Below are 15277 nucleotides of genomic sequence, written 5' to 3' on the forward strand. Positions count from 1 at the left end.
TCTGATTAACGGGCAGCCAAAAGGTTACTTGAACAATAGCAGGGGGCTAAGGCAAGGGTGCCCCCTATCCCCATTTCTTTTTACTCTTGTGGTGGAAATTTTTAGTCAACTTGTGAAGAAGGCTAGCTCCTTAGATTTGGTGAGAGGCTTCAAAGTTGGTAGGGAAGCTATTCAGATCTTGCACCTTCAATTTGCTGATGACATTGTTTTTTTTTTTAGAGGCTAATGAGGACAACAACATTTCATATGTGAAAAGGGTTATCAATTGTTTTTAATGGGTACTGGACTTCGAGTTAATTTTTCTAAGAGCAGAATAGTAGGTCTGAACTTAGTAGATAATCACTCCCTGAACAGTTTTACGGTGATTTTGGGGTGCAAAGTGGAGAATCTCCCCATCTTTTACCTAGGGATGCCTCTTGGAGGGAATCCAAAGAGTCGAAGTTTTTGAGATCCAGTGCTGGAAAAAATGTGAGAAGAAACTAGCCACGTGGAAAAGGAATTAAGGAACTACCTTTCCAAAGGGGGGAGATATATTACCTTAGTACTTTTTGCATGCCTATCAAAATCTCTAACCAGTTGGAAAAACTTCAGAAAAACTTTCTTAGGGATGGAGGTGGGGAAAAGGGATCACCTTGTGAGTTGGTCTCAAGTTTGCAAGTCTAAAGAGGGTGGCGGCTTGGGAGTAGTAGAGGTGTAAATCGGGCTGCGCTGCCCGGCACGGCCCGACATGATGGATTGCGGGCCGTGCCAAGCATGACACAATCATATGGGCCATGCTGGGTCTGGGATTTCATGCCCATGGGTCGGCACTACACGACACAACTAAGCGGGCCATGCTGCCCGTGGCACACATGCCAGCATGGCCCATATGACCGAGCGGGCCGTTCTACGCCTATTGTTTAGCTAATGGAAAAACTCTACCCTTAGTCCCTTACTGTTCATATATTGTCTTAAAGTACCCATACTGTTTTTGACAATTGACTAATTCCCCCTCTACTGTGAAGGTTTTGTCACAATCTGTCATAATTTGCTCACATGCCACACTATGTGACTGTTATATATTTGAAAAATGATAGTAATACCCTTCTCTTCACCCCGACGCTCGTGTTTGTCATCTGAAACATGGGGGTGTCGGTGCCTGTTGTCTAAACTTGCAGAGCTGCTCTTCTTTTCAATATCTTCAATTTGGGGAGACAAATGGTGGTTTTCGTCTGAACGAAGCGGCTTATTGATCCATTCAACGATGGGGTGAGAGATTGTGACGGCTGGGAATGTTGCCAACGTCAAGACCTGATTAACTGTTCTCTTGTACGGTCCTCGGATGCGGTCAAGGCTCAGTGGGTCAAGAGCTACTTCCATGAGCTTGTTTGGGAGTGTCAGCCCCAAGTTCCCGGTCATTGCACGATCTATTGTAATGATCGAGAGAAGACGAGAAAGTCACCAGAGGGCCACCATGTCCTCAGATGCGGTCATTGCACAACCGCATGATCATCGCACGACCACACGATCCCTTTCACTTTTGTCGTGTTGTATCTATCTCCACAATGTCCTCAAACGTGGTTCTACCATCATCTGAGAGAAGATGAGAGTAGGTCATCGAAGGGCCGCTGACAAGGACGGGATCGTCGTGTTGTGTCCATCTCCGATCATCTCTCTCTCCAATCTACGAATTTGGATCTGCAACTACTGAGTTCCCAACCAAAATGGTTAATTTCGCCCAACGATTTCCCTTGTGTCGTGCCCTCAACATCATTGTCGTCAACCATGGACCCGTAGATCAGAGATCTAATGATAGAGCTGGTGTCAATCATGTTAACCCAACTTGAGTTGCAACTCCTGCCAGATCCCCTACCCCTAGATGTGCAATAGTACCAGAACACCATTGGAACTTCTCAGAGTGTGTTTCACATTAGAGTTTGTCAACCAAATTCCGACATTACAACCCAACCATATATCCTGGATCGAGGGAAAGAGAGGGAGAGGAAGAAGAAAAAAAAAACAAAATGGGGAGGAGCTGTTGCTAAGTTTAAGGCGGTGATGAAACAGGGGGAAGTGAAAGAAAGAAGGAGAGAGAGAGAGGGGGGGTTATCCTTCCAACCCACCAGCCATTGTTGTGGAAGGCGCAACTTCGTCAAAAACAAAGAAATCAAAGACTTGACGTCAGGATGGGTGGTTGATTGAGAGGTTTGGGTACACGAAACTGAAGTGGGTTGTAGGGGAGAGGTTGGGGTCTGATGCGACTGAGGCTCATGCGTCTAAGATTCTTCAAGCTTCAACGGCTACCGGTGACGACAATGAAAGCGTCGTGGTCGTCCTTCAGAGCCTCCTGCTTGGCTTGCTCGACAACTTGAGCAACAATTAAATCCTTCCTTTTTCTCTCAATTTTTCAATTCCTTATCAAATACAGTGGATCCAAAAACAATCTACGGTCAAGTATCGAAGAACAGGTTACAGGGGAATGGCCGTTTTGTCCATGCAGTGTTCACCATGCAGTGCAGGTCCATCGGGTTTGACACCATGTTTGACGGTATCGGTGGCCGTTTTGTCCGGCCGACGACAACTTGTACAATGATTTGGCTTTAGGCTTTTTTTTTGAAAAATTTGAACCAAAATAAAGGGCAAATATGATATTTCATTTTTTCTGTTAGCATTTAATGATGATGATAATTGTTAGGAATAGTAGGGGTACTTTCAGACAATATATGAACAGTAAGGGTAGAGTTTGTCAATTAGCTGAACAGTAGGGGTAGTTTAAGAAATTTGCCCTATTTATATATATTTTATATATAATATATAATATTTATATATTTGTTGAAGATTAATCAGTTGTGTTGTTTTATGAGTAGATGTTTTATGTTAGTTGTTAGATAGGAGGTAGGGACCACAGTAGTTATGTGAATCCAAATTTTATTATGTTTTTGAGTCTTATATTTGCTGTTTTATGTTATGCCACCCTATAAGGGCATAGTTGTCTTTGTACTTCTCTTATATTTTTAGTATAAATAATAAGTGAAGGAGGCGGCCAGATTATTGCTCTCTTTTCTTTTCAAGATCTCTTCTTCTCTTCTTCTCTTCTTCTCTCTTCAAGAAACTACTTTTTTTGTTCATATTTTTGAATTCAGCAAATTTCTACTTGGTATTAGAGCCAGGTTAGGGTTCTTGAAGCATTCTCATGCAGCCCTAGATCGGCTGAATGCATGAAGTAACAAAGGGCTGATCGATCTTCTATAGATTGCCCGGTTCTTGGATTTTTTGGTGGGATCTAGTCATCAGGAAGGTGATCTATTGTTCGACATAAAAATCAGGAAGAACTGGAGTACGGGGAATAGTCCTAGAAAAATTGGACTCTTTGTTTTTTATCTGATCTTAGGCACCTAGGTATTGTTAGTTTTCTTTTGTTTTTTCTGAAGAGGGTGGTTGAGTTTCTGGAATTTTCTGAGCCTCCTGGAGTGATCGATTCAATCTTCTCTTCTATTGGGAGGCGTGGGGAGGAGAGAGATTTCTCTCCAGATAGGGTTTTCTTCTTCCGAAAGGGTTGGTTTTTGTGTGTGTGATATTGAATTGCTTTTGGAAGATCTCTAATCTATTTTTTTCTTACTGTTGAACTGTTTGAAGTAAGATGGATAGTTAGAATACCGAGGTGAAATCCACCGGTACCATGGGGTTGGGTGTTGGAGGTAGTAGTGATATTTTTGGGTCTGGAATCATTACTATAGTAAAACTTGATGGTACAAATTATTTAGAGTGGGCACAATCAGCCAAGGTGGCTATTGGTGCCCGTGGAAAATTAGGATACATCACTGGGGAGAAGAAACCTGATACAAATTCTTCCTGATGGGTGTAGGAGAATTACATGGTAATATCCTGGCTGTGTAATTCTGTGTTACCTCATATTGGAAAAAAATTCCTATGGGCTAATATTGCTAAGGAAATTTGGGATGGAGTGACTGAAACCTACTCTCAGAAACAAAATATAGCCAGAGCCTATCAGTTAAGGAATCAAATGATAAGTATAAAACAGGGAAAAGAACCCCTTGCCGTGTATTTCTCCATGCTAAAAACCCTTTGGCAGGAAATAGATCACTTAGAAACTATGGTATGGGAAAGTGTAAATGATGCAGCATCCTATCAAAAACTGGTAGAGAAAAATAGGGTTTTTGAGTTCTTGGCAGGGCTGAACCCTGAATTTGACATTGCTAGGCAACATATTCTTTCTAGGGAGAGTGTGACAGTCTCTCAAGCCTATGCCTTTGTTTCTGGAGAGGAGAGCAAGAGAAATGTCATGCTGAGACAGTTTGGGATTGACCAATCAGTTATGGTTAGTACAACCAAACCTAAGCCGAATGGAGATAGGGGGAGTAGTGAGATTAGAAGGGAAGATAAGAAGGACTTGGTGTGTGATTATTGTAAGGAGCCTAAGCATACCAGGGATACTTGTTGGAAGCTTCATCCAAATCTTATGCCTGCCCGGATAAGGAACAAGAAGGGAAATGTAAATATGGCCACTACAGGAGACTCTTCGGCCCCTCTTTCCCAAACTGATTGGGAATCCATTGCAGTAGCAGCAATGAGAACAAAATTGGAGAGATTTGGATAGCTTATGAGTAAGAAAGATACAATTAGCTCTTGCCTTTCAGATGGATAGCAGAGTGCAGGAGCTAACTTCACCACTTCTTTTGCACATACAGGTAGTTTATATGCAACTGCAAATCTTGCATCCACTTCAGGTGAGGGACCTCCCTAGATTATAGACTTAGGTGCATCTGAGCACATGACTAATGTCCCTACCCTTTTCAGTTCCTATCAATTGTGCTCTGGTAGAGACTGAGTCTCTACAGCAGATGGTTCACATATTCCCTAGACTTCATACCAATCTACTTTTTGTTAGTTCTTTGACAAAAAATTTGAATTGTTCAGTGGCCTTTATTCCTAGTAATTGTGTTTTGCAAGATCTGGAGTCAAAGAAGATGATTGGGAGTGGTCGTGAGGTGAATGGGGTCTACCTTCTGGATGAGATTCCGAGACATCAGAGCCATCATGTTAGCAGTAGCAGTAGTAGTTGGTCAGAGTCAGTGAGCTAGATTATGCTTTGGCACAATCGCTTGGGACATCTTTCTTTTAGTTCATTGAAATTTATTTTCCCAAAGTTATTTGAGTCTGTTCAGTTATATACCTTGGAGTGTGAGAGTTATTAGTTAGGAAAGCATTATAGACATTTTTTTAAACCAAGTAATAAAAGAAGTACTTTTACTTTTAATATTGTTCACGTTGATGTATAGGGGGCATATCATATTCCTTTTATGGGAGGATACCGTTATTTTCTCTTGTTTGTGGATGATTATACACGGTATTCTTGGATATATTTAATGAGATCACGAGATGAGGTTCCTAACTTGGTACAACAATTCCACTAGATGGTTCTCACACAATTTGGAGTGAGAACTAAGGCCTTTAGATCAGATAATGCCAAAGAGTATTTTGAGAAGGACCTTATCACATATTTCTTGGAGCATGGTATAATTCATCAGAGTAATTGTACATATACACTGCAACAGAATGGAGTAGCTGAGAGGAAAAATAGACACATTGTAGAGGTGGCAAGAAGTCTTATGGTGTGTACTTGAGTTCTTGTGCATTTCTGGGGAGATACCGTTCTTACAGCCATGCATTTGATTAACCGTGTTCCTTCACGGACTTTGGGGTTTAAGGTACCATTTAGCTTTCTTTTTCCAGATGGAGAGATATTTCACATACCTCTGAGGGTTTTTAGTTGTGATTCCTTTGTTCACATTCTTGGCCCCCATCGCAAGAAATTGGATCTTAAGGCCAAGAAATGTGTTTTCCTTGGGTATGCTCAGAACCAAAAGGGGTATTGCTATTATGACCCTGTGTTGAGGAGCAGATTTGTCATTATGGATGTTACGTTCTTTGGATCCACCTTCTTCTTGAGTGGTTCTCCTCAAGGGAAGAGTTTTGGGGATGAGAACTTGCAATCTGTTCTTCTTCTTTTTTCTTTTGTGCCTCCATCAGTTTCATTGTTTGAGCCACTACGGGCAGCCTCATAGAAATATCAGCGCCAATAGACGATGGTTGACTCCACACATCCTTAACCCATACCACTCTCTATCAGTCATTCTGAAGCTCTAGATTCAATAGATACAGTTCCAGGTATTCCCCTTGAGCCTGAGCCTATTATGTTTTCTAGTGATAATGTTCCTGTACCTAACACCATTGTTGCAACTGATCCCGCTGACCTTGATCTTCCCATTGCACTTCACAAAGGGAAGAGAAAGTGTACAGCCCATTGCATTTCACACCATCTTTCCTACAGTGCCTTACCACCCTCCTACCGAGCTTTCCTTTCTTCCCTGGATTTTGTGTCTATACCTAGGAATGTTACTGAGGCTCTCTCCAAACCTGAGTGGAAAACAACCATGCAAGAAGAGATGGAAGCCTTGGTTAAAAACCAAACTTGGGAAATAGTTGATCTCCCTCCAGGATAAGAAGACAGTCAGATGTAGATGGGTATTCACTATAAAGTACAGGGCCGATGGAAAGATAGAGAGGTACAAGGCAAGGTTAGTAGCAAAAGGGTATACTTAGATCTATGTTGTTGATTATCTGGAAACCATTGCACCGGTAGCTAAGATGAGTTCTGTTCGTATTCTTTTATCTCTAGCAGCCACCTATTCATGGCCATTGTTTTAGCTTGATGTTAAAAATGCTTTCCTCAATGGTGATTTACAGGAGGAGGTATATATGGACATTCCAGCAGGTTTTTATGAAAATGTTGTTAAAGGAAAGGTGTGCAAACTCAGAAAATCATTGTATGGCCTGAAATAGTCACCTAGGGTTTGGTTTGACAGGTTCAGAGGGGCACTTATCCGTTTTGGGTACACCCAAACCCAGTCTGATCACACCCTCTTTGTAAAGAGGAGAAATGCTCTAGTGTCAATTTTGATTGTATATGTGGATGATATAGTGGTTATAGGAAATCATTTGGAGGAGATTGATGATCTCAAAAAATCATTGCAGCAAGAATTTGAGATCAAAGATCTTGGTGAGCTCAAATACTTCCTAGGGATTGAAGTTGCAAAATCCAAGCATGGGATCTTCATCTCTCAGAGAAAGTATGTACTTGACCTATTGCGGGAGACTGGAAAGCTGGGGACCAAACCAGCAGACATTCCTATTGATCCAAATCATAGAATTAATGTTACGGATGGTGAGCTGGTAAAAGATGTGGGAAGATATCAAAGAATGGTGGGCCGACTGCCATATTTGTGTAAGACACGACCAGATATTTCCTATGTTGTTAGTTTTGCGAGTCAGTACATGCATGCACCTCGGGTTCAGCACTGGGAAGCTATTGAGAGAATACTTGCATATCTAAAAAAGCACCCTGGTGGAGACATTCTTTTCTCAAATCATAAAAATTTGAAGCTAGAAGCAAAGAACAAGCTTGAACATGATCTACGCAAGTTGGGAATGTGTGACATTTACTCCCAACTTGAGGGGGAGTGTTGAAGATTAATCAGTTTTGTGTTGTTTTATGAGTAGATGCTTTATGTTAGTTGTTAGATAGGAGGTGGGGACCACAATAATCATGTGAGTCCAAATTTTATTATGTTTTTGAGTCTCATATGTTGTTTTATGTTATGCCACCCTATAAGGGCATAGTTGTCTTTGTACTACTCTTATATTTTTAGTATAAATAATAAGTGAAGGGGGTGGCCAGATTATTGCTCTCTTTTCTTTTCAAGATCTCTTCTTCTTCTCTCTTAAAGGAACTACTTTTTCTGTTCATATTTTTGAATTCAGCATATTTCTATATATTATATTACATATAATAATTATATAATATATTAATATATATAATTTTATTTTCAATTTTATTATATATTTCATTTTATTATTGCATATATAAACAATTGTATACATCAAAATTCATATAAAATAAAATTTTAAGATCTTTTTTAATTTTTTGTATATATATTTTAATTTATGTTAAAATTTTCATTATTTTTTCAAAAATTGTAAAAAATGTGGCTTGGCCCGTGGCACGGCACGGGCCCACGCGAGCTCAAGCCGTGGGCCGTGCTGGGCTGACCCCCCAAAATATCCCAGGGGAGGGAAGCACGGCCCGACTCGGCTTGCGGGTTGACATGGCACGACCAGCTCTTTGCATGGGCTGCATGCGGGTTGTGCCATGCCGGCCCAACACGGCCCGATTTACACCTCTAGGGAGTAGGTCACCTGAAAGAAAGAAATATAGCTCTTCTTAGTAAATGGCTTTGGAGATTCCCTCGGGAACCACATGCTCTTTGTATTGCTATCATCACTAGCAAGTAAGGGAAGAATGCCAACACCCAACAGTTGGGATAGCAATATTCAGTTGAACCGGGTTAAAGACACCAACCCTTGGAAAGGTATAATCTCAACCTACAATTGTTTCATCTCTTTCATTAGATATAAAGTGGGTAATGGGGATAGGATTAAGTTCTGGGCAGGCTTATGGTGGGGTAACTCTACTATGGCCGATTCCTTCCCTCATCTCTTCAGCCTTACTCAAAACCAAGATGTTCACATCTCCCATGTTTTCTGCACAGTTTTCTGCAAGTAAGGTGCATAGAACTTAGTGAAGTTGCTAGTTTTCTGCACACCCTTAGAGAGGTCTACCTCTCCCCTAACATCTCTGACCTTCGAGTCTGGACCCTTCACCCGACAGGTAAGTTCTCAACCAAGTCTTGCTTCAAGGCTTTAATTTCCGAAGAGCATACACCTGATCAATTCCCCTTCAAGAGAGTTTGGTGTTCCCATATCCCTTCCAGATTTTTTGTGTGTGTGGAAAGCCAGCTTGAGATAAACTTATCAAAAAAAGGCAGCTTGAAGAGAATCAATACTTACGACCTCCTTCAGAAAAAGGACCTTGGAAGATCTTATTTCTCTCCACATGTCTGTTGCTCCTGTTCAAAAGCTGGGGATTCAGCCAACCATATCCTACTTCACTGTGAGGAAACCAGGAAACTTTGGAACTTCTTCTTTACCTTATTTAATTATAGTTGGGTTTTCCCAGAACATGTGGCAGACTTCTTAAGGCAATGGATAGGAAGGGGCTTCAGTAAAAAAGGGAAGACATTGTGGCAATCTGTTGCTCATGCTACTCTTTGGAGTATCTGGGAAGAGAGAAACAACTGTGTATTTAACAACAGATCTAGAAACCACGAGGAGCTCACTTCCATTATCATCCACAGATGCTTCCTTTGGGGTACCAGTTCGTTGTATTTTAAGGGAATCTCTATCTCTGAATAAATGCATTAGTACTATGCTGCTTCTAAGTTTGAGCTCTTTTCATGAGGCAGTATGGATAATGAGAAGTGAACTTGTATGCCATGTTCTTGCTAATTTTCTTTTCATACATTGTGCACCTTTTGCAGTCTGAGATTGGGACTGATTCTGGACTGTGTTCAAGTGCAGGAAAATGGTTATCAGTTACTGTTTCTTAGTGCACGTGCAATTGTTCAGGCCTATCTAACTAGAAGTTTTCTCCTCAATCTGAAACAGGTAATATGGTGCCCTGACTTGTATTTTTATGATTTCCATTTTTGTTCTTGGAGGTTATTTGTACTCATCAAACTCTTCCCGTTCCCCTCCTGGCAATCTGAATACCCTGGCTATAATGACCCAACCTTTGAAATTTTTATGCACAAAGTGGCTGTTCTCAGACTTGAACCTGGGTTCTCAGGCTTATCAGTCCAAGATTTTACCATTAAACCAAGAAATGGCCCCTATTCTACTTAAACTGTTGTGTGCGGCAGATGCTGGGATTTGTTATTTATGAGGGATGGAGTCCTCTGTCTACCAGCCCATTGAGTAATGTATCCATGCTCTGTTTGCATGCTTCCTTACCCTTTTTTTTTGTTAAATCCTAGCTTGCTAGACACACAAGGAGGAATACTTTAGTTAAAGTGTTAAAAGGTCATTACCCAATGGTTGGTCCTGGCTATCTAGGGTCTTGGGAGAGATGGATTGGATAGGGATCCAACCTTTGAAATTTTTATGCACAAAGTGGCTGTTCTCAGACTTAAACCTGGGTTCTCATGCTTCTTATCAGTCCAAGATTTTACCATTAAACCAAGAAATGGCCCATATTGTACTTAAACTGTTGTAGCATTTATTTCTTCTGCAATTTGATTACATGTTTCATGCTGCCAGGATGGAAAAGCTTTACCAAATGGGCCTGTTGTCATTTCACCTGATGGATTATTTCCTTCATTGTATCGAGAAGGTGAGGTGTAGTGACCAAGAGAATAATTTGTTCTTTGTGATTTAAGTTGGACTCCATTTGGTTAGTGTCCAACCTAGCAAAACACATTTTTTTTTATATGAATGAAGAAAATTTATTAATTCAGAAAAGAAAAAAAAAAAAACAGTACAGGAAACACTGAAGAGGCACGAGCTGTTACCTCTTCAGAAAAGTATTACATTAAAATAAAACAGAACTAACCATAAATAAAATTACAAAGCAGCCCAGAATAACTGCTCCCTTGTAGCCCCCTGCTTAGCTAGCCCATCCGCTAAGGTGTTTGCTGATCTTCCCACCCAAAGAGAGTTAACAGTCATATTTCTTGTAAGCCAGTTGATTTTCCTTGATAAATCTCTGTGTTGCCACATGGCTGAAGCTGGGTCTGTCAACCATCCCACAACAATTTGAGAGTCTCCAACTACCAAGTGCTGAACTCCTAATTGTTCTGCAATCTGAATACCTTGTACCGCCGCTAAAATCTCAGCTCTATTAGAGTCTCCTATTCCCACGGGGCCTGAAAACAAGGCTAATATGTTGCTCTCCGTGTCTCTCAGCACCCCTCCTATCCCCGATGGGCCTGGGTTTCTTTGGCTGCTGCCGTCAAAGTTCAGCTTTACCCATTCTTCAGGTGGAGGGGTCCACACTACAGATTCCCTGTCCGTCCTTGTATGGCTGTTAGCCACCGCTATCCAGTTTCTCCAAATATCATCAAAGGAAAAGGTATGAAAGAAGTCCAAAGTTCTCAACCAGTGGATGGCCCTAGTCAAGATACAATCCTCAACAGCCTGAATGCTTCTTTCTTTTTCCTTGAACATCCTTGCATTCCTTTCTTCCCAAATTGTCCACAATGCGGCTGCTTTAATACATCTCCACATCATTTTTCCTTTTTTTGTAGGCCACACAAAAAAGGAAGGATCGAACAGTTGGCTTAAGTCTGTGGACAGATTCCACCTACACCCAAACAAAGAAAAAATCCAACTCCAAATAGCTCTAGAAAAGGAACAAGATACAAGTAGATGGGAGCAATCCTCACCACTAGCCCTGTAAAGTACACGCCAGTTAGGGGATAAACACATGAAGTTTTTTATGGTTATATTTTTAATGTTTCCTGAGAAACATGATAGTTGCAATGAAATTGGTCAAATCTGATTGATTGAACATTGAATATGAACACAGTATCCTGTAGGTTGCTGAAGTAACTAAGCCTGCTTGGTGAAAGATATTTTGATTACAATTGTTCCATGCATCTTGAGAAACTGCTCTAAAGAGAGGGAAAAGAAAAAATGTGAATTAGATCCTTGCCCTCCAGAATGAACATTTTCATTCTGATGGCATCCAAGATTGTTTATTTCTTTGGAGGACCCTTATGGCCAAAAGTAGGGTTGAGAGTGAGGCCTATTTGGGGGCTATGTTCTCCCTGGGTGCTTTTTTTTTCCTGGTATTTTTTGGCCCTCTTTGAGATCCACCTTCTCTTTTGGTCTAGCCCCTTCATTTGGGGTTTTGATGATGATATCTTCTTATCTATTCATAATAATTCTAAATTATGAAAAAAGATTATGACATAGATATAAAGTATACTACTTCAAGCATTGCCTTCTTTTTCACCGCTTCTAAGTTTGGTTTTCTTGTGGTGAAATTGCAAATGTCTTTATTTTTACTTTAACCAATGAACAGTGTGTGTTGAATATACAGGTTACACTATATCATGTTCAGAAACTTGATGAAATGAATCTGAAACTAATGCTTCATCTGAGAAGGGCCATATCCCAAAGCATCAGTGTCAGTGACTTTAACTGATATCAGATTTAAATGGAATCTATCCCTACCTCCAGATGAAGCTATTAATTTGTGCCTTTGGTGTGGCTGTATGTATTTCTATACCAGCTTAATTTGCTTCTGTATTTGGCATTTACTTTTTCTTATTGATGACAGTGATAAGAAGAGCACCTCATGAGTTCAAGATTGCATGTTTAGAGGTAATTATCGTAACTGGTCAATAAACTTGTCTATAGATGGAATAAAATTAATCTTGTTATGTCTTACTGGTTGATTGAGCTGAGCAGGACATTTTTTACCTCAGATTGAATATCAAATTCCCCCTCCCCCCCCCCCCCCCTCTCCAAGTTTGGTTGGCAAAAAAAGAATCATTTTGACCTTTTCTTCTACAGTTTCAAGTCTCTTTTTTCTTTTGACAGGACATAAGAGCCCTCTTTCCAGCTGATTACAATCCATTCTATGCGGGCTTTGGCAATAGAGATACTGATGAACTAAGTTATAGGAAGATTGGGATCCCAAAAGGGAAAATATTTATCATTAACCCTAAGGTTCATTATCTTTTCTTTCCTATATATATATATATATATATGTGTGTGTGTGTGTGTGTGTGTGTGTGTGTGATAGGGAACATTTTCCAACTAAAGTTTCTAGAAAATGGCAGGGTGAAGTGGCCATTAATCACTGCATTGACGTGAAGTCTTACACCTCATTACACACATTGGTCAATGACATGTTCCCACCCACTTCGTTGGTTGAGCAGGTAATATCTTATTATGAAGTAGGAGAACAATCAATCAGCTTATAGTTTTACTGCTTATAATTAATTTATTTAATTGATATTCTGATCGTGATGTCCAAGATATTCAAATATTTGCAGGAAGATTTCAATTCATGGAATTATTGGAAAATGCCTTTGCCAAATATTGACTGATGACTTTACTGACATAAAAGACTGCCAATGGTTCCTTCCATAACAGGGCTATTAGATGAACTTGGTTATCCCAAAAGTTGTTTTCATGGTCAGTGAATTTGTTCATGTTCATCTTTCCCTGCAAGAATTAATATGAGCTTCTTAGTTTCTGATGTCATAATCTGTAAGTTATTGATCCTCTTTAAAAGCTTTGGATGTACGTGTTGTCAAGGCTTATTATGGAATAAAGGCATTTTTCCCTTTTTTATGGTTGAGAACCCACCGTCTTTTTCTTCACATCATTGCAACTCTCTCTCTCTCTCTCTCTCTCTCTCTTGGAAAAGCCACAGATGCAATCAGTGGGAATGGGATGAAGAATGGAAGATTCATTTATTCTGGCAGGTTAGTCTAGAATACTTCTGTTGTCATCAATGCACTTTAAACCATTAGGCATAACATAAGGAGCTTGGATCACAAACATCTCGTCCCTTGTTAAGAATTTCTTTCCTCACAATTGTTACTTCTTTTATTCTGTTAGTGGTTCTTTTCATCAGATTCTTTAAGACTTCCCAATTAAACAGGATAGCTTGGAAGCTTCAATGGTTCACTGTCAAGAAGAATGAAGTAATTTGAAAGCTTGGATGGTTGATCCCTTTCCTCTGGTGGAAGCATTCCCTGCATTGCTCATGATCCTTATTCCATTCTAGACCTAGTAATTAGCTCGGGAGAATAGCTCTGCAGCACGGGACTACATAGCCTGCAATTGTACCATATGCTTTATGTCCAGTGACATGATGGTTCAAAGGATCAGGTTTCCTCATTGGACAGGTGCCAATTTGACAGTGCTTGAAAAATCAGCATCTTCAGATTACTGCGGAGCTTTCTCACATATTCATCCTTGGAATTTTCTTAGAGTTGTCATTACCAATCCATGGTGTAACTACAGTTCATTGAATCTATGGCATAGTACAGGTACAACACGCACCTAATAAAGGATTACATTCTTTTGGAGCTTAGTTTCATATTTGTCGCTTTCTTTTTTTATTTTTATTATTTATTTCGGGTGGGGGACTATTTTATTTATTAGGCTTGGTGGTGTATACAAGTCCAGAAGAATACCCTAGCCTTGATACAAATAAAATAAAAGGAAAAAAAAATTACCACTTAAAAATGTCAAATCCTTTGTGAAGAGTTATTTTTTAGTAATTAGATTACTTTAAGACTAGGTTTCCAAATAATAATGCCATTTTTTGGGTAAACATTAGTAAGTCGGTTTGATTACCAAAGATGGTAATTAAAATATCGCTGTTGACCTGGAGTGGGTTAAATACTAAATGTGAACCCTCTATAGGTCAATCATATTGGACGTGAAACGTGATAGAATAGAACTATGGCATTCAGCCCCATCTGTATTACCTGAGCAAATTGCAGTTGACCAAGTCTGAGATCAGGGGCAATGGATCTATCATGGTTATAGAAAATGCTCAATTATTGATGGAATGGAATACTTTATGTTAAACTTCAAATATTTTAACATAATCTGTTTTTTTTTTTTAAATTCTAGATCCATGTTCTTCACAGTAATAAGATTCCTAAGCCTCTGACTTCGGCTGTTGGCGGCCAACGAGAGAATTTTTAGGCTGGGCACGTTCACTTATTCATGCCCATGCCTTTTTTTTCTCAAAATAAAATAGAGGGCAATTACTCTTCCCAAAGACTCTCATGTCTCAACAGCATAGGCTGTTGGCCGCCAACAGCCAAAGTTTTTCCACGTACTAGGAATTAGAATACGGGTCTATACTAACTTGTTTTATACGTGTTCATGCAAGGTCTTGCATACCAGTAACACTTAGCAATCACACAATCACATGACTCAAGTATAGAATAGAGACCTGAAGCTGATTGGTTGAACACGCTTTTGCGTGATGGACTCGAGGGGTCAGGCGGTTCACCTTACTGCCTAGGCTTTGTTTCCTTCCGTCATTCCTCATTACCCCAAAAAAACAAGTTAAGCAGCAGTAGCATAATGGCGGACTTGCATGCTGAGTAGAGATTACTTTTTTTTTTTCTTATATTTGTTTTTCTTGCAATTAATTTCAAAATAAATCAAGCCTCACTGCCTCATTTTTTTCTATTTAAGTGGCAGAAATAATTGTTGAAACATTTCAGTCTGAAAAACTTGTGCAAAGCCTTTATCTTTAACAAAATATAATCTGCATGACGATATCTGATATATTTAAATAAATCCACATATAAGATATGCTTTTCGTTCCAAAATTCAGATG

General features: G+C 39.8%; 1 protein-coding gene across 18 annotated transcripts in view; it reads left to right on the forward strand.

The window, feature by feature from the left end:
• LOC104599243 (phosphatidate phosphatase PAH1-like) overlaps positions 1–14014 on the forward strand; it is a 32082-nt gene extending 18068 nt beyond the window's left edge. For 5 of the 18 annotated variants that reach the window (XM_010261695.2, XM_010261699.2, XM_088898722.1 and 2 more), the window contains 7 exons: positions 9478–9564; positions 10216–10288; positions 12239–12282; positions 12502–12630; positions 12744–12842; positions 12960–13394; positions 13574–14014. In XM_010261695.2, coding sequence (XP_010259997.1) covers positions 9478–9564; positions 10216–10288; positions 12239–12282; positions 12502–12630; positions 12744–12842; positions 12960–13013 — 486 coding nt within the window. In that variant the 3' untranslated portion in view covers positions 13014–13394; positions 13574–14014. Of the gene's footprint in view, positions 1–9472; positions 9565–10215; positions 10289–11201; positions 11350–11998; positions 12283–12501; positions 12631–12733; positions 12843–12959; positions 13395–13546 lie in introns of those variants that run through there. The other 13 variants (XM_088898728.1, XM_088898731.1, XM_088898729.1 and 10 more) reach the window with 11 other exon arrangements.
• The last annotated feature ends 1263 nt before the right edge of the window (positions 14015–15277 follow it).

Source organism: Nelumbo nucifera, chromosome 2, assembly GCF_055504915.1.
Source record: "Nelumbo nucifera cultivar China Antique chromosome 2, China Antique-T2T, whole genome shotgun sequence".
NCBI lineage: Eukaryota > Viridiplantae > Streptophyta > Magnoliopsida > Proteales > Nelumbonaceae > Nelumbo > Nelumbo nucifera.